A 20,243-nucleotide genomic window follows, 5' to 3' on the forward strand; every position below is an offset into this window, starting at 1 on the left:
ATTCTTAACGAGAGTAAAAAGTGTAGAACAATGTACATTGACTTTCACAGCGTTTAGCACACGCCCTTATCCGGAGCGACTTACACAAGTGCTTTGTAGTCTTGATAAATAAATAAACAAACAAATAAGCCTTAATAAAAACCTATCTTCATGCTGGTATAAAAAGTTTTAATTTTATTATTCTTTTTATGTCCTTTCTTTTATTGAAATTGTAATACTATTATAATCATGAGTATTACATGATTTTATGTTCTCAGATGTATCTGCATACTGGGTGTCCCAAAAGTCTCTAGACACAGGGGAAAACACATTTGAGCAAAATGTCTTGCAAAATCTTTCATACACTACTCAGCAAAAAAAAAAAAAAAAAAAAAAAAAAAAAGAAACGAAAAATAAAAATACTTTACTACTATTATTCTTATTAGGTCAGGGGTTTCTTTATCAGTAGTAATTATTCCTATTGTATGTGCATGGTGAAGAGGACTTCAGTAATTTCTTGTTTTTGAAGGGTTGAATATGTTCTGGGGTAGAGATTGATCTCAGTCATCGGCCCTTTAAGTGGGCATAATTGTTATAAGGTTACGATTAAAAGAAGAAGAAAAAAAAAAAACACAGAAAAGGTTTGAAGGAAATGGTTTATTAGCAGGAAAAAAGGTAGAAATGGTTAGGAAAAAAAGGTGAAGACGCTCGAACAGACCACATTTAGAAGTGTCTTACCAGCTCTCGAGGCAGGAATAACTCCTCTTGCCTCGCCACCACCAGACTCACACTGTCTCCCTGCTTCGTGCTGCGCAGCATGGCCACCAGCTCCTCCTGTGTCCGACCTGAGATGTCCACACCGTTCACCTGACACACACACACACACACCCCGAAGCATATAAAGTTATGCTTTAAATTAAATATAAATTAAATATAATTAAAGCAATATTTTAAACTACTGAGTCGTTCCACTTCACACTTTAATTAAGAAATATTAATAAATACTGTTAAGAAGTTTCACCTCTAAGATTCTGTCACCGGACTGCAGGCGGCCATCCTTAACGGCGGCTCCTCTAGGGAGGATGTTCTTGACGAGGATGGGACCAGGCCCGTGCACTGACGAGTCTCTGGTTACTACAGTAAAGCCCAAACCCTCCGGACCTGGCCATGTGTCCAGAAAGCAGAGAGACAGAAGGAGGAATTGAATTGCTGAGGTGTACTTGAATTTTTTTTTTTTTTTTTTTTAACACTTGTACACTAAATCAAGATCCACACAGATCTTGACAGCGGGTAAGAAGTGGGTCTATTTTATTGACTCTTAAAACCTGCGCAAGTGCACAATTATTCTGAAAGCCAAGTGATCAATCGGCCTTGCCCAGTATTGATCACAAAGCCAGCGAAAGTGCAGATGGAAAATGTAGTTATGACATTAAAAAAAAAAGAGAAAGAAAAACTGCTAATAATTCAATCCAAGAGATAGGGGCAGTCAGGAAAAAGAACAGATGATCTGACTGACTGCACAGAGTCTTAAACTATGAAGAAGCCCAAGTGTGTGTGTGTGTGTGTGTGTGTGTGTGTGTGAGTGCGGTTGTGAAAATGCAGAGCTGCAAACTGCTGCTTCAGTGCATTAATACTGCCGGACTACAGTTTAATTTCATGTATGGATGCATCCATCATAAAGACCCGGGGTGAGGGGGTAGGTGTGATGCTCATTGAAAATTATGATCCATGACATTTTTAGTAGTGGAGATTTTTGGGATTTTTAGCAATCACTGGAAACAGATTTACTAATGAGATCACTAAATCACCTCGCAAGAGCAAACGATGGATAATTAACATCACAGACCATATGATAAGCAATTCCATACTTCAGTGTTTAACATTTACCTATTTCACATGGCATGAGGCTCGCTCAGTGAGTGTGATGGAATGGTGGCGGGGATGACTGCTGGTTTGGTCTGACAGCATAGCTGAGAAAAGTGGTATTAAAGGTGTGAGTGTGCCTGCAGTGCTGCGACCTCCGCTGCAGCTCCTCTTATCAGGGTCTCTGTGCTGTCAGGATGACTGATAGGTAGATTAGAGAACAGCCTATCGCCTGCTGGGTGACATGAGCCACATCTTTTATGGTGGATATAACCATGCCGATGTCCCAGGCAGAGAAGGGGAAAGGAGCAGTGATGGACGGCGCAAGGGTGAGGGAACGAATGATCTTTAACACGGCCTGGTATGTTCTGGCACGAAATACGGAAACAGACTCAGCACGCCGGCAAGTGGAGCGCAGGATGTGTTGCGCTGGTGTTTTATGTTGGTCATTTAGCACAATTCCTTTATAGTCAGCAGTTTTCTGTTGCTGCAATGAATTCAGATCATCAGTAATGGCTGAATCAATAAGAACTTAATAGACTTTGCAGGCTGAAATTATGGCTTCATCCATTGAGCTACACGCTCGCAGGAACACACGCTACAAAGAAGTAAGGAAAGAGAGAAAGAGAGAGAGAAAGAGAAACAGACAGAGAGAGCGAGAGAGAGAAAGAGAGAGAGAGAAAGAGACAGACAGACAGAGACAGAAGGGAAGAGAGAGATAGAATGAAAGAGAGAGAGAAAGGGAGAGAGAGAGAGAGAAAGAGAGAGAATGAGAGCGCGAGAGAGAAAGAATGAGAGAGAAAGAGAGAGAGAGAGAGAAAGAAGGAGAGAGAGGGAAAGAGAGAAAGAAAGAGAGAGAGAGAGACACACACACACAGAGCGACAGAGAGAGCGACAGAGAGAGAGAAGAATACCGAGCTACTTAGCAGAGAACGCCAAAATGATATTCCTGATCAGAAACTTTTCATTTCTACACTTTAGGCCATTTTCCTCCCTGTTTGTCCAAGACTGAAGCGGTGTAATCACTCTGCCTGATTTCAATTTGATTTCTTGTTGCACAAATTAAACAAAAAACCACACACTTGCTGAGAGGTGTGTTTTTGAAGACGTAGGTCTTATACTTGCAACAATCCATCTGTGTGAACTAAAGCCAGATTTTCTGTGATTGATTGGTCAATTCTCAATTCTGATTGGTCAGAAAGTGTTGAGTAATTATCTATAAGCACAGCTCAGACAGCACTGCAGGCTGCTAGGCAAACGACATGTTTGTATTAATGCGCTTGCTCTAATACGTTAGCGTTTCTATGGTAACAACTCGTGTCTGATGGTTTCTTGTAACATAAGACAAAATAACGCAGCTTATTATTATCTCATAAGAGAGAAAAATATCGAGCGGACGAAAGCTTATAGCTGCTATAAAGTACGTGATAACATGAACTAACTTGTCTAAAGGCACTTCACTGAGTAGGTAACCACTCCAGGACTAAATGCTACATAGGCAAAAGCACACTAATATTCTCCACACTTCTGAGCATCATATCGTACCACTCCTACGTACCCTTCTTCAGATCGATTTTGAGCCTCTTGCCTCCCTTCTTGGTGGTGAACCCAACCAAAGGTGAGATGGTGTGGCTCTTTTTGAGCAGCGGGCTGCTGCTCTTGCCCCTTGGGTAAAGGCTGATGGGAAGAGGGGAACCGAGAGAACGGCTCTCCATGTTCACGCTGCAGCTCTCCTGAGGTCCGGCTTGTCTGCCGGAGGAGGGCTCTGCAGGTCTCACCATGGGCTTCACCTTCAGAGGAGGCGGCTCTTTGGGCCGAGGAGTACCATCATGGTCGTCAGTGCTGAAAAGGTGGCCGATGAGACTCTTCTCAAAGCGCTCTTTATTGGCCATGGGGAGAACCTCTAAACGCACAGCAGGCAAGCGCATGGCCTGCCGGAACACTTCCTGTGACCTGTGTAGAGAAAGAGAAGGAGGGGTAGAAAAGGAAAGAAGGAAAGAACGCCAGACGTACTGAGAGACTGAGAAACTAAAGTTTCATGAGACCCTATAGTTCCATAAAGCCTTTTAAAAAAATGTAATGTAGTTGGGGATTATGTAATGTAATGAATAATGATGCTGAATCTGAAGACAATTAATGAAATGTAATATTTCCATTTATTTCAGTCGCGCTAAAGCTCATTCCAAAGACAGCGTAATTGGGGTTATGACTAACGAGCTCTACCCCTTACTAATGACAAAGCAATCCTTCTTTCTCGTTTGTGTTAACCAATTCAATTTCAGACTCATCCATCCATCCTAAATGTAATAATAAAATTACTGTAGCCTTCTGTCTGACTGATCTGCTCCATGGGACACATATGGAATACGAAGCATATGTATAAATAATTCATATAATAAATGTAAGAGCAAGAACGCTTGTGCAACTGAGAGACATCTCATCATATAAGGGACATTAAAGTTAGTTCCATTACTTTAAAGAGCCTGCAGATATTTCTTTAAAGACAACGGAAATTCAAACGCATTTCTCTTCCACTACTTGACATTTATTCCTTGCATATTTTAGATGGGAATAATGCAAGAAGAGATTCTGGTTTTATCTATAGGGATTGGACTGTTTAGCAAAAATGAACTAAGGAGTCACATGTATACATGGTTTACAAGGGTCTCTTGTATCCTGTCCATGCATCCATGTTAAGCTACACTCACATACACGGCGAGCCACAGCGACAAAGCAACCGGAGACAATTCATTTTCAACGATAGCTGGTGACTTCCAGCGACCCGAGTAACAGAAACCGTTGGCGAGCAGATGTGGGTGTGTCCAACAACGCGACAAGGTTGAGAAAAGTTTAACTTCATGCAAATTTGGACCGATTTGGTGTAGCGGCTACCGGTAGGAGTGAAGACGGTAGGGGCAAGAAAACTGCTTTGTTGTCAAAAGTGGAAAGCTAGTTGCGCCACCCACTAATAAATGTTACTATGGCAACCAGTATAGGAGCACCTACAGGCGACTTCATAGTAAAAAAATCGCTTCAGAGATAAAATCGCTGTATGTCTGAACGTAGCATTAGAGGAGGTAGAGCAGGGACAATCATGCATGAAGGGCAGAGAAATGTATGTTACAGACTTATTTTGGGGATATGTGAATCCCCCCCCGTGGAAAATCCTTGTGCGCTCCTGTGGGGACTGCCCAGTCGCTCAGCGAGTGACTGGGCAGTCACTCAGTTTGCAAGCGGTCTCTGATGCACCAATAACCTCAACCATGTTTGAACTTCTCAGCGATGAATCCTGCACTGTGAGCAGCAACAATGAGCAACAGCCAATGAGAATCCGAAAGGAAGCGATTGTCAGCATGATATTTTAGCTTATAAGACATCGTTTGGTTGTTAGGAACAGCCAAAAAAAAAAAACAGGAGTAGAAAGAAAGCAACATTTCTTTGCACTACATCCTCTAGTTCTCTTTGCAGAACGGACAATCCGCGCTGTCTGCTTCTCTCCAACCAATCCTTCCTCCACATGTTTCTCTTAAATCTCTCTCTTGTTTTTTTTCTGCACCAAATAGTGCAGTAACCGCCACCACAGCCAGCTGCTCTTGACAAACTTACACGAACACAGCACTTGTGTTAAATTTTTCATGTGAAAGCAGGATTTAGGAATCAGGCCCACTCCGTCATGGATCTCTTTAGGTAAAAGACTGTGTAGTGTCTCACAGCCTCGTCTGTGATCGCTCATGTACAGTAGTGTGCCCTCTGCTACGTCCACAAAACAACAGATCACGAGTGATTAGTCGTGTAGTGTGAGCAGTACAGCCATGTCACGTAGCGTTCCCTGGGACCCAAAGTGTGACAGCAAAATGCCCCTGCAGCATAACAGAGCCGCCAGGTTTTCCTTTAATTTGTCACATACCTGTACCTTTAAGCGTCTTCTTTGTTGGACGCGATGAATAAATACGTAAACGGATTCATCTCACATCAACCACAGCACGGTGTACAAGAAAAAGAAAGGCGGTGAGATCAGCCATTGTTATAACAAGTGTGATATTCATGTGCGCGTGTGTGTGTGTGTGTGTGTGTGTATACACCCAGTGGGAGCACAGAAGAGCTTTCAAGGACCATGGCTTCTGGATGAAACAGATGTTTCTGCTCGAGATCTTGTTTCCCCTGCTTTTGAAACTGTTGTTATAAGCTTAAATGGGCCGAATCCTCACAACAATGGATTAAGAGAGGACTGTCTTATTTTTTACAGCCATGATAAGACACAGATAAAAGAGAAGGAGCGAGTTGGAGAAGCTGAAAGACACCGAGTAAAACGAGGCTACAGAAAGGAGAATCTTGCCAACAGCGTTAGTGAGGGGTTTTCTTGCTGTAAAGTCGTTTACTCACTGCGAGAAGGACTTGTCCATCAGTTCAGTGTCGTTGATCTTGACGATGCAGTCATCATCCTGGAAGATGCCTTCTCTTCTGGACCGGCTGTTCTCCTCCACGCTCCTGATGTGCAGACCCAGAGCCCTGCAGCACACAGCACAATCAACATCGCACACAAGTAACCACTGAACCTGAAAAGCAGTGCGCAGTCTCGAATGGAAAACTAAAGTCATTTCGACATCCTGTTTAGAGTGATGCGGTTCTAAATGAGAAAACCATTCGGTTCGGAAGTTTGCAAGTGTCATTCTAGACCAACTTACACAACCGATGACCCTGTACTGCCCTCACACACACTTTTACAACTCAAGCGGACAAATCCTGACAATGGCAGATGGAGAGGAAAACAGTGAGAACAGCTCCCTGTGTCTTAACTAAAATGAAATTGTTTCCAACAAACAACACCGTGATGCCACTAGAGAGGTGATAACTCAACAGGGAGTGTGTATTCGAGTGTGTATACTGGGAGGGAAACAAAGTATGTGATGAGAGTGTGATAAATAACAGAGAGAAAGCAAGAAATAGGAGACATTAGGGCTGTTAAATTGCATTTCATTTTAATTACGCTTTAATTTAATATTGGAAAATGTTTGAATATTAATTGTTTTGGCTGTGACACACCATTAGCAAAACTGCTACACTGCTTTCCCATCAAATAAACTATGGAGGGTGAAAACCGTGCCACTTTATGAGGAAAAAACAAAACAAAACAAAACAAAACAAAAACACAAGGGTACGATTGAATCGTTTTAAACTACCCACTGCTGAATTCTCGAATCTGACTGGTCAGAAAGTGTTGATTAATTCGCTATACGAGTACAGCTCTGAGAGTATATTAATATACATCCTATGTACTCATTCCAATCCATTACGGTTTCTGTAGTAACAGCTAGACAACACACAGTACGGTGGACGCTCACATACGCAGATTACATAAATGTGTGTAAATGCAAATGTGGTTAAGTTTTCTGTAAGGTGACTTTTATTTTGGAATTTGTTTTAGAGGAATCCCCAGGTGAGGCAGGTCCTTTAGGTTATCCGGCCTTTCTGGATTTTCTGTAACATGACGAGATGCATTATTTGTCTTATTAACTAAACTTAATTAAGAAAAGGGCACGACTGTTTATAGCTGTTGTAACGTGCGATAATAAAGCGATAACAGGAAGTAACTTGTGGCATTGATGTTCTAGAACATTAAACAGAACTCTAAATGGATAAAGTTGGCATTTTGCTGTGTATAAGAGGGAAAAGAATCGCAGGATGTGCTGTTATAGGTAAATAATAAACAGTCCACACAGGATTTCACAGTGTATTTATTTATTTATTTATTTAGATTGTTGCAGCCCAATATGCTTGATTTTGCTGCAGCTTTTTTCCCCGAAGTTGGCGCTGCAATTTACGGCGTTTTTTTGTGCTTTTTTTTGCAGAAAACTACTTGAACTGGCGAAATTGCAATTGCACAAAATTGTTTTGCATGGTCTTTCGCAGTGTGTTTGTTGGTAAATGAGACCTTTTAGCTGTACTCATGTTCGACGCACGTGAATCGAAGAGGGTTTTGGCTGAATGTGCATTATGATGAACAGACTTCATGTAAAAAACAAACAAACAAAAACAAAACACTGTAATGAATTTCCTGGTTACACAATCTAGGGTCACCCAGATGAGGATGGGTTCACTTTTCAGTCTGGTTCCTCTCAATGTTTCCTCATATCATCTCAGGGAGGTTTTCCTTGCCACCGTCGCCTCTGGCTTAATCATTAGGGATAAACTCATACATTTAAAATCTATATCCTGAATTGATATATTTCTGTAAAACTGCTTTGGGACAATGTCCATTGTTAAAAGGACTGTACGAATAAAATTTAATTGAATTGATGATGTCACATGACATGTCTTGGCCCTAATCTGCAGAAAATCTGCTCCTCGGAATATTGTAGTTTCCTTGATTTTGCGTTCATTTCTGTGATTTCGCAGAAAAATCCTGGAGAGACTGAATTAACGTCAGGGTAACGACATCACACCAGCCTATTGTTCATTATTTTCCTGTAACACGCCTCATCATGCTTGATCTTAACATAAGCTATGGAAGGTGAAAACTCCATACGCATCATATGAATCATATAAATTAATCAGCCATCCATCCATCTTCCATACTGCTCATCCTACACTGGGTCGTGGAGAGCATGGAGAGAGTCCCAGGGAACTCGGGGCACAAGGTAGGGGACACCCTGGACGGGGTGCCAACCCATTGCAGGGCACAATCGCACACACACACACACTATGGACAATTTAGAGATGCCAATCAGCCTACAATGCATGTCTTTGGACTGGAGGAGGAAACCCGGAGTAAACCCCAGAAACACAGGGGGAACATGCAAACTCTGCGTACACAGGGCGGAGGCGGGAATCGAACCCCGAACCCCGGCAGAGCGAGGCAAACGTGCTAATCACTCAGCCACCATGAACCCCCATGAATCCATCATAAACTAAGTTTTAAAATCTTTTCCTGTTACATATTTCTTAGCCTGAGTTACCATTAGATCTTAATCAATCTAGATTCCAAGTAAAGCCATACATCTCAAGTTTCCACTGACGCAGTGGCTTTTACTGGTATCATTCTTTCCGTAGACAACCGTGCCAACGTGGAGTAAGAGCTTGGATTAACATTGTGCCTGTGTCTAATTTGCCCTTTAGTTAACCAGCCTTCAACTCTTAAATTGGACTTCACACAGGAGTCATGATTTCACTTAAGCCCTCAATACGCAGCAAACTACTAAACGACGTCCTATTCGCAGTATATACTCACTATATATATAATAATGTGCTGTAGAAGAAGCTCGCTCATTTATCCAAACAGCCAGTCAGAAGCAGAAGCTCAGTGCATAAAGCCATGCAGATACACGTCAGTAAATACTTCGCATATTTAACATCAGAACGGGGGAAAACTCGATCTCCGTGACTTTCACTGTGGAATGGATTCTGGTGCCAGATGTGCTGGTTCGAGTGTTCCAGAAACAGCTGTTCTCCTGAGACTTTATGCACAACAGTGAATGGTGCCCAAAAGAAAACCTACAAAACAAACAAACAAAAACAAACAAACAAAAAAAAAAACATCCAGTGTGCATCAGTTCTGTAGGTGGAAACGCTTTGTTGATGAGAGAAGAGGATGAGACGGATACCAAATGGCCAGACTGGTTTGAGCTGACAGGAAGTCTACAATCACTCAAATCACCAGTCTTTTCAACCGTGGTGAGCAGAAAAGCATCTCCGCACCTCGTCAAACCTTGAGGCACATGGACTATAACAGCAAAAGGTAGACTGTCTTGTATGTTCTGAGATGCTTTTCTGCTCACCACAGTTGTGTTTTTTTTTAGTATATTAATTGAAATTCATTCCAACACCCCCGTCTGTACTTTAAAAGAGACAGTTTTAAGTCCAACGCCCTTCACTCTGACCGGAAAAATCTTCTGCCACCTACACTATATCTAAATATGACCAGCTGAATAAAACTTTCCTGTAAACTCAGTCCAAAGACGTTCTTGTATACAATTACTAATGAGTAAAACTTTGCAAAGTCAAATTTCTTCACGATGAGCAGAGACCTCGCAGTACAAATGCAGATTAATGGTCTGGGTTTTGTGTCTTTTAAAGCAGCTGCCTGGGGCCGTCAGTGTGGTGTCAGAGTCGGAAATGTTTCTCTTAACACACTTTGGAGAGAACGTTCGGAGTTTTCTGTTTTGGGTAATGCAGGCATTTCTAAAGGTCTGGGAGAATGGCGCACAGCGGCAGTCCAAATCACACAGTAACACAGCAGAATGGGCATCTCTGAGACTGTGGTTAGCTTAAACAGACCTAGCATGCGCATATTTGCAAGAATAGACACAGGTGTTCACACTTCTTACAGACAATGTGCGGCGCAATCTAACACATTTACTCCATTTACTCTTCCCAGAGTGAATGACAAGATTCACCAAAAAAAAAAATTAAATAAATAAAAAGTTGCTCAGGGAAACTAGAGCAATCAAAAACAGTGACCGCTGTCTGCACTCATCAAAAAAAAAAAAAAAAAAGGATAACAAAGTCCGTTCCACAAACATATCACACCCAGACGATCATTTTCCTCCAAGAGCTGATAACAGTGTCCAAGATTGGATAAGAAAACAATAACACAGCGTTTCAGAGTTCCGTCTGGTCTGGAATACATTAACACTAAGCTGGTGGGGGGGTCAGCGTGTGTCCAGCTCCAGCTTCCTGATCTCTTCACCCCTATTCGATCCGCTCGATCCGGCCCCCGCGCACACGGCATTAGGAAACAGATCTATTTACATTAGTGCTCCGCTCAATATTTGGTGAGACTACTGACATCGTTTTTTGAGCTAGAAATGAACTTTGACCCGAGGGGACAGGTTGATGGGCATGACTAAAGGAAACATATGGGCCCTCTGGGATGGAGGGATGAGAAGAAATAGAGAAAGACAGAGATAGAAAGACAAAAAAAAAGTGAGGAAGAGAAAGAAAGAATCCTGCAGGGACAAATATGTCTTTATAAAAAGCCCTGTTTTTCTCCCCTTGTGACTTGCTGTGATGAATCAATTTCAGTGTGTGAATCCTCTCTGTGAGCGGGGGAAAAGCCCATCCTGCACGCCTGTTAGACAACATCATCAGTGTGTCACACAGACATGCTGTGATTTATTATGAGCATCATTACACACACGGGTGCTTTTAAGGTTACATTTGATGTAAAAGTAGGAATTTTGTGAAGCTAAAATGAAGTTTTATGGTTGGTTAATGACGCGAACATCATCCTGCATCCAGTCGCCCTCAAGCTGCCCCTCTCCTCCAGCTTCTACAAAGCATTTAACCTTCTGCAAAATGTTCCTGACGCTAGCCTTGTAGCCTTCTCTCTTTTTACCACAACCCCAACCAAGGGGATGCTGGGAAAGCAGGGTCATCGAAATAAACGAGGCTTGCTCTCACTCTTCATTTCCTTTATCATTTGTCTACTTCTTTCACATATTTTATGTGAGGAAGAGGATTCATGCTGCATTCGACTAAAATTTGCACCACGTCACTGCTGACCTCTGACTAATAAAAACTAAAGAAAACCCCTCGACTCGGAAATCCTACCCGGGAACTCAGGATGGTCTCCTCAACTCCGAGTTCGGCAAGTGACGTCAAATCAACATGGCTGCTCACAACATCGACAATAAACAAAAGTAGCACCTTTAAATGAGTATTTGCTTACAAATACACAGACATATTCGCTTGATAAATCTATAAACCTGTCTAGAGTTCGTAACACACATCATGAATATACTTCACTCCTAACAGTTTGCTGCATAGCTTGTTTGCCAACAAAAAACGAACATGGAGGCGTCTGTGGTCTTTTCCTCCATTGTGTAGCTCGTACGCACTGCTCAAACGCAACTCCAACCTCCTGCTTCCAAGGTAAGCTGAAAGCAGCATGTTTTACAGTTTGACATGAAGACGTGAAGAGATAAAAGAGATGAAGGGAATAAAAATAAAGGAAAAAAAAAAAAAGAGTGAGAGCGACATACTAACCTTCCACTGAGAGAGGAGCAGTAAGGCACCACGTGTATCCCAAGAGGCCCGTGTTCTCCTGAAATCTCCACAGTCCTTGTTAGGCTGCACACACACACACAACAATACATTTAAATACACTTTCATCAAAGCAAACCAAATAAAAGATGCACACAGAAAGCTGACACGGTGTTTCCTCTCTGCTCTCTCTGGTGTAAACACACACTCCAAAGTTCTGAGCTCCATAGCCTTTAAACTCCCCGCTCGGCCTGCTCCAAATCTTTTCACCATGTTTACCTTCCACCATCACTTTCAGCCTTTTTCTGCCCTCACTGCCTTTCCCTGTGCCAGTGGTTACAGTACTTGGCATGGCCCATGATTACCCAGCAGGAGAGGAAAAATACAGGGCTTGATGTAGATAAATGTGAACAGAAGAGCTTGGAGCACTAACAGCACTGACCTTGAAACACCGCTCATGCACTTTTTCCTCAAGCAAATCGACTGAGAGGACAGAGAGACACCATCAGGAAAGAGATATACTCAGGGTGTCTTGCAGATATCGCATAACCACGACTAAAGCCCCAGCCACATGTATATAGAGATTTCTTTTAATGTTTTTCTTTTCTTTCTGTTTCAGCCTCCTGTCAAAAACTCTTTAAGAGCGCTTTAAGATGGAGAAATAAAAAAAAAAAAAAAAAAAAAAAAAAAGAGTTTTCACTGCTTTCAGATATGCTTTTAAAAACATGGCATGTCCACTGCGGTTTCACGCATGTTATGAATGTTCTAGGAGTCCGTTTATCATGTCTAGTGACCAGGTTATTACTTTGAAATGAGTTCGCAATTAACTTCCTTTAATACCTTAAGCAGCAGCTCCACTTCATCTTCAGTCCACACTTAAGAATCCTAGTGTGTGTCATTTTTCTTTTTAGTACTTTTGGCTATGTTGGTGTTTTTTTCCCCACATCTCATGTTCTGTACTGCTCAACACACTCGCTCTTAACGTTAATCTTGCGACGTGTGACCTAACAGTCAAACATCACCAAGCTGTCAGTGTTGGGGCCCTTGAGCAAGGCCCTCAACCCACAACCGCTTAGCTGTATAAATAAGATAAATGTAAGTCGCTCTGATAAGGGCGTCTGCCAAATTCCATAAATGTAAACGTTTGGGAAGTGTTAGCTCAGAGGTTAAGATGGTGGACTTCTGATCGGAAGGTTGTGAGTTCAAATCCTAGACACCACTATGCTACAACTGCTGGGCCCTTGAGCAAGACCCTTAACCCTCAACTGCTCAGTTATATAAATGAGATAATTGTAAGTCGCTCTGGATAAGGGCGTCTGCCAAATGCCATAAATGTAATAGTTTATGCCATACTATCATCGGGCTAACATGCTCATGTGTGATTTTCAAAGTTTTCATGTAAAATGGTAAATGGTCTGCACTTGTATAGCGCTCTTATCCAAAACACTTTACACTGTGTCTCATTCACCAATTCACACTCACACACACACACCCCAATGCTAGCAGAGCTGCCATGCAAGGTGCTAACTTGCCATCAGGAGCAACTTGGGGTTCAGTGTCTTGCCCAAGGACACCTCGGCATGTGGAGACGTGGGCCGGGAACCGAACCGCCAACGCTACGATTAGTGGACAACCCGCTCTACCACCTGAGCCACAGCCGCCCTCATGTGAAAGAAGATATTTCCAAAATTGCTATGGGTACATAAGGGTAAAACCTACATTTTTCAAAAATATGTATAGGCGTGGAAGGTGCTTGAGTGCTCATCAGGTACACGCAGTGTCATCCAGAGGTCATATACACGTATACATAAAAGGATTCTCTCAACAGTTAAGCAATCACTGGATAATTAATGGTTGTTAGCCTCCAAATAAATAAATAAACAAATATATAACATTTTTACATGCAAATACTCTGTTGTAGGGAAGTTTTACATTTTCTAAGAGTGCATAGCTAAGTCACTATATTACAACAGGAGCGAGAGCAGGCCAAGCCTAAAAGGGAAACACCGAGGCCAGTATCAAGGTATACCTAAAGGTGAAATTGAATCCATTACAAATAACTGAATCCTTGAATAATATATTTTCTAATATATATGCATGAATACACAAATAAGAAATACGAGCATGCCCTTTTGCTTTGGTGTACTATTCCATTACAACAACAGACAACTTTTCAGCAGGAAAAAAGGTACAAGTTGGTATAAATACCCATCTATGTAATCACAAAAGGCAATGGAAGAGGTGTAAATCACTAATAATAAAATTGATATTTTTAAGTGTATAAGATAGGATATCTTTAAAGATTGCTTGGATCAGCTTTTTTTTCCTGAGGCTGTTTCCTCTAACACTCCGAAACGGACGTCCGGCGCAAGCAATCATTTGCCTGGTGAGTGTTGTTAATGAGTTTATCAGGCTGACCACACACACAACCTCTGAAGTCATTAATCCTGTTTTGACCTTCCTCGTCCCTGCTCTCAGCCTTTTCCTTCTCCTTTCGGCAATCAGCATGGCCCCTCTAATCATGTCAATTCTATATTTTGAGAGTGTGGGGCACATTCTGTGTGTGTGTGTGTGTGTGTGTTTGTGTGTGTTTGTGATGTAGTATATGAACTGGGACAAAGACAAATTAAGTGAATGTGTAAGTACGTGTTAAGTCGCTTCACGTTACTGCCAAGATGAGTAAAAATGAATTTTAGTGCGACTCAACTCGTCGCTTTAAAGTTTGCATTAAAGACTGCCAAAGCGAGGAGCTTGTTTGTATCGTAACATCTGACAGCCACAGTAAACAGCAAGATTTAGCGAGATACGACATCCAAGAACAGTACAGCACACAGGATTCATTCCCAAATGTCGAGTCGTATTAATCTGATCAGACTGAGGCACTGCAATGTATCTGATCTGTATTTCAGGATTCTGGATTCAATTCCACATATGAAAAAGGTTCATTCACATAGACAGTAAATGAAGTCAGTAAATCTGTAATTAGGGATGCGCCGATCGGTGTCGGCCGATAATCACATTCTATGACTCGATCGGTAGTCTCTAAATTTGGCCGATCTCACGAACCGATCGCGAACTGATGACGGAAAACACATGAGGACGTAAAACACATGATGACGTTAAACTTTAGCGCTGTAGTCATGTCCTCACCAGTGAGGAATTATTACGAGGTCTCTTTTACCATGTATTTTTAAAGGCCGATTAAAAGGGTCATGTTTAAATGAATATTTGTTGTGCTTATTTATTTGATTCTCAATTAAAACAACAACATCGTGTGGTGAGTCAGGGTCCGTACCACTGCCCGAACTCATGTACATGAGTACTGATTCACTACCTATCAGTGTTGGGTAAGTTACTGAAAAAATGTAATCCACTACAGATTACTAATTACTACTTTAAAATTGTAATCTGATTACTTTACTGATTAAAGCATGTAAAAAGCCATCAGATTTCTAATTACTTTACTTTCACGTTACTTCAAACAGACAAAACAAATAAGCCTTGAGCCACTTACAGTATATACACCGTGTGTGTTTATAAACAGAAGAGAAACCTACTATAAAACTAAAAACATCGAGTACATGTGACTCAGTTATGCAGCACCAACGTTTCATCAACTCACCGAAACTTCACACTAATCAAAGCCAAAAACACACACCGCAAAGAGAAGCTGCTTAAGGAGGAGCAAAATTAATTAGGGAGGCTTAATGAAAACCACATGCAATAAATGAGGGGAAAAAACAGCGCACACACACCAACCACTGTACTCTCACTCTCTTTCACCCCCCTCTTTCCCCGTCGCTCTTTCTCTCATCCATCCCACATATCCTAATTGTCCCACTTCGCTCCCTCTTCCTGTCTTTCTCTCCCCACTTAGACTGTCGATGTTATGAGCTACGGGGCAGAGCTGCCACAATGATTTCCAAACAGGGCACGCTGAATGAAAGGCTGATGGTGCGAGAGGGAGGGTGGGGGCACAGAGCATGACAGAGGGATGCGAAGGACGCTGGCACAGGTGTCCCCTTTATTTACCTGCTCTTTCCTTCACAAAACGTGGAATTTATCAAAATAAAAAGAAACGCAGGAATAAAAGACACGCTGAAATGAAAGGGAGCACATTAAGCACGCGCTTGTCATCGCCTTCAAAGTGGCGAGTCCTCTCAGATTTGCTCATGAGAGACAAATAAAGACAACAAAGCGTGAAAGATGCGTTATTTGAGTTAACAGGATGAATATGCCGGCTCTTCGGGAGAAATGGAGTAGAATTAGCTGCCACTTCTGCTCTGAATAGAAAGTTATTTGAATACAGTTGTTATGCCTGCTTTTATGTGCCAGGACTAAGAGGGACTGTGAGAAATGAAGGGTACATGTGGAGAGGGATGATGTACATGTGTGCATATATAAAGTAACCCTGACTGCTCTCCTTCATAGAGCTTAACATACGGTCTTATTCACCATGGAAACCTTTAGGTCACTCATGGGGCGTACATTCACACACACAAGCACTCGCACAATGCCTTTCAGTGTTCGATTACTATTCCACCTTTCCTCATATTTACATATTCATTAGAAGAAAAAAAAAATCGATATTTACAGTTTTAGTCTACTTTCACATTATCAATTGTTTTCAGTGCTTTGTGCACACAAAACTGCATTCTTTTTGTACAGTGGTGCTTGAAAATTTGTGAACCCTTTAGAATTCTGCATAAATATGAGAATTTCACACAAGTCCTAAAAGTAGATCAAGAGAACCAAATTAAATAAATGAGACAAAAATATTATACTTGGTCATTTATTTATTGAGGAAAATGATCCTTTAACCATTCTTTAGTAGAACAACTTGTGTGCTTTGGGTCATTGTCTTTCTGTATGATCCACTTTCTCTTGAGATTCAGTTCATGAACAGATGTCCTGACGTTTTCCTTTAGAATTCACTAATTCAGAATTCATTGTTCCATCAATGATGGTAAATCGTCCTAGCCCAGATGCAGCAAAACAGACCCAAACCATGACACTACCACCGCCATGTTTCACAAATGGGATAAAGTTCTTATGCTGGAATGCAGTGTTTTCCTTTCTCCAAACATAACACGTCTCATTTTAACCTCATCCACCCACAAAACATTTTTCCAATAGAAATTCTCCTGATGGTGGACTCATGAACATTAACATTCGCCAGTGTGCGAGGCCTTTAGTTGCTTAGAAGTTACCCTGGGTTCCTTTGTGACCTCATGGTCTATTACATGTCTTGCTCTTGGAGTGATCTTTGTTGGTCTCCACTCCTGGGGAGGGTAATAATGGTCTTAAATTTCCTCCATTTGTACACAACCTGTCTGACTGCAGATTGGTGGAATCCAAACTCTTTAGAGATGGTTTTGTAACCCTTTCCAGCCTGATGAGCATCAACAGCTCTTTTTCTGAGGTCCTCGGAAATCTCCTTTGTTCTCGCCAAGATACACTTCAACAAACATGTGTTGTGAAGATCAGACTTTGATAAATATCTGTTCTTTAAATAAAACAGAGTGCTCACTCACACCCGACTGTCATCCCACTGATTGGAAACATCTGACTCTAATTTCATCTTCAAATTAACAGCTAATCCTAGATGTTCACATACTTTTCCCACTCACTGATATGTAATATAAAATCATCTTGCTCAATAAATAAATGTATTATGTAATTATAATATTTATAAAATGTATAAAATGCATTTATAATTATGAAAGTATAATATATTTGTCACATTTGTTTATTTGGGTTCTCTTGATCTACTTTTAGGACTTGTGAAAATCTGATGATGTTTTATTGATGATCATATTTATGCAGAAAATAAATTCAAGCACCACTGTATGTGGTCCTTTCGGTACTTATCAGAGATTTGACCGTGTAACGTGAATGAGAACGCACTGATCATGTTTTTTTTCCAAATGGCCCCCTAATTATCCCCATCTCTGAACTGGCTACATCACTCTCTCCCTCCATTAACAGCTGGTGTGTGGTGGGCGTTCTGGCGCACTATGGCTGCCGTCGCATCATCCAGGTGGGTGCTACACACTAGTGGTGGTAGATGAGATTCCCCCACACTCTCCATACTAAAAAGCGCGTTGAGTTTCTAGGGGGTAAAAAGCGCTATATAAATGTAATGACTTTTTTATTATTAAATGTGTATGCACCCATCACTGCTGTTGTCTTCATTTAATACCATCAGCCAGACATGTTCACAAGTCCCTGAGGTCCAAGTCCAAGTCAAGGCTCAAGTCACTGTTCTATTTTTAGCAATAGTTCTTTCACTACGGAGGGCTAAAAGGTGTGGCACTCAAAAATAACAGTCACTGAGAACTCAATTTTTAATTCATTTTATTGGAAATTCAGTTTGAAGCAATCTTACATCGTGACTGGCTTCATTACTCTCCCTTCAGAATGCCCTTCGGAGTACGGTGATCAGATGCAAACGGACCAAATGTGGGACAACGTTTCCGACACCTAAAGGCCTACCATTTTGATGTCTATCTAAATGAATAAGAGACATGTACGCTCAGCCAATTTATATTTATGTCTTCAATGCAACAAAGAGAAACATTACGGCATGAAAAAAAATTAAGTGGAGGAAAAAAAAAATTCTATGGCTTGACCTCACATGTGCCCAGTTTGAGTGAAAGCTGACAGTTCTCTGATGACAGGCTTCAATACTTTCTTCACAGCCATTGGACGAATGTCATATCTGTCCACCGCCCCTGGGGACGATTGCTTCTTCAGTGATGCAACTGATGTTTGCCGTTTATTTCAGTTTATAACTTACTGAAATGATATTGTAGAAACATGAGAAAAATAACAAACTTTAGTGCAACACTTTCCCAGATTCGGGTAGGGAATGAAGAGGCTGGAGGCTTGAAACAAAAGGTGCTATATTCTTTAACTTTCACCTTTCAGCGGTTTTATTTTATAGGCACACACGCCTCTGTGCTGACTGGCTGTCTGTCTTTCGAGGCGCCCGTGTTTCCCGATTTAATTCTCGTCTCGGCTCACTGTAACACGCAACGTTCATTAGTGTAATTGCCTGCAGGTGTGCGATCCTTACCACTCACCTTCTCGGCCCCGCCCCCCGTTCACAAACCGGCGCTCGAGCATGCCCCTGCTTCCACACCTAGTCTGTTCAAACTTTTTATTTCCAATCAAAATGTGGACATGGTCTCATGCGGGACATACGGATAAGGAACGAATGAATGAGGAATGAATAGAAAAATGTGGTGTATGATGCTGTTATGTGGGGTAGTGAAGCGAGAACGTAATCGGGAAGTCTCCGTCTTCAAGTCCAAGTCAAGTCCCGAGTCAGTTGTTCATCCAAGTCGCAGACTCGAGTTTCCATCTTTGCCATCAGCACAACAAAACAACAAAGGAGGACAACAAAAATGGTGACTAAAGTTTCTAAACGGTAGCTAAAGGAAACTGGTGATTTACTTGATATTTAGGGAATCAGTTCGAGCTAAACTGAAAAGAACCTACCAAAAATGAGTAGTGAAGTAAAACTATTGCCCGAGCAATCAGTGTGCACATGTGGGACGTTTCGGAAGACAGATGCATTCTCATTAAAGACAGATATGGGTCACTTGCGATTACATAAACTATCAAAATGTCAACTGTCCGAGCGATCCAATCAGAGCAAACAAATCTGAATTATGCGACATGGATGAACAACTGACTCGGGACTTGACTTGGACTTGAAGGCGGAGACTTCCTGATTACGTTCTCTCTTTACTACCCCACATAACAGCATCATACACCACATTTATTTATATATATATATAAATACTCCCTTCTCTACCACATCTCGAAAACAAACCACCACATCTCATAGCCATTCTGTAATGATTTGGTGAGGTTTTGTCGGGGATGAAAACACCATGCGCTGCATGAGAAATTTTCTCAGGAGTGGATAAGGACTACGGCTAACTAGCTCTTTACTACATTATTACATTATGTTAGCTACCACTTTTTAGCCTATTTACTTAGGTTTCCAGGTGAGTAAACTATAGGCTTGAGCAGCACTTTGGAGCTTTTACTGGCCTGGTGGCAATGGAGAGGTTGATTGTCTCTCCATACCTGCCTAAAAGTCATATTAAATATAACAATCTCCATGTCACTATTTAGAATGAATGGGTTTTCCGTAGTCGTATCTCAAATTGCCTTCAACGGGGTATTATAGGCCGCTACACACGTTTTACACCGATCAGCCGTAACATCAAAACCTCTGACAGGTGAAGTGAATAACACCGATTATCTCGTTACAACGGCACCTGTGGAAGTTTCTGACACGTACTATCTAGCTGAACATTAGTTGTTATCTAATGGCAGTGGCCTCTTTAAGCAGGATAATGCGCCCTGCCACACTGCAAAAATTGTTCAGGAATGGTTTGAGGAAT

The 20,243-nt window shown here is 41.6% G+C and overlaps 1 protein-coding gene across 3 annotated transcripts in view; it reads right to left on the reverse strand.

Annotated features, from left to right (window-relative positions):
• pard3bb (par-3 family cell polarity regulator beta b) overlaps nt 1-20,243 on the reverse strand; it is a 321,269-nt gene that overhangs the window by 169,903 nt on the left and 131,123 nt on the right. For all 3 annotated transcript variants that reach the window (XM_053627241.1, XM_053627242.1, XM_053627240.1), the window contains 5 exons: nt 11,827-11,910; nt 6,226-6,351; nt 3,401-3,795; nt 1,001-1,140; nt 718-846 (listed from right to left, as the gene is read on the reverse strand). In XM_053627241.1, coding sequence (XP_053483216.1) covers nt 718-846; nt 1,001-1,140; nt 3,401-3,795; nt 6,226-6,351; nt 11,827-11,910 — 874 coding nt within the window. The remainder of the gene's footprint in view (nt 1-717; nt 847-1,000; nt 1,141-3,400; nt 3,796-6,225; nt 6,352-11,826; nt 11,911-20,243) is intronic.

Source organism: Ictalurus furcatus, chromosome 6, assembly GCF_023375685.1.
Source record: "Ictalurus furcatus strain D&B chromosome 6, Billie_1.0, whole genome shotgun sequence".
NCBI lineage: Eukaryota > Metazoa > Chordata > Actinopteri > Siluriformes > Ictaluridae > Ictalurus > Ictalurus furcatus.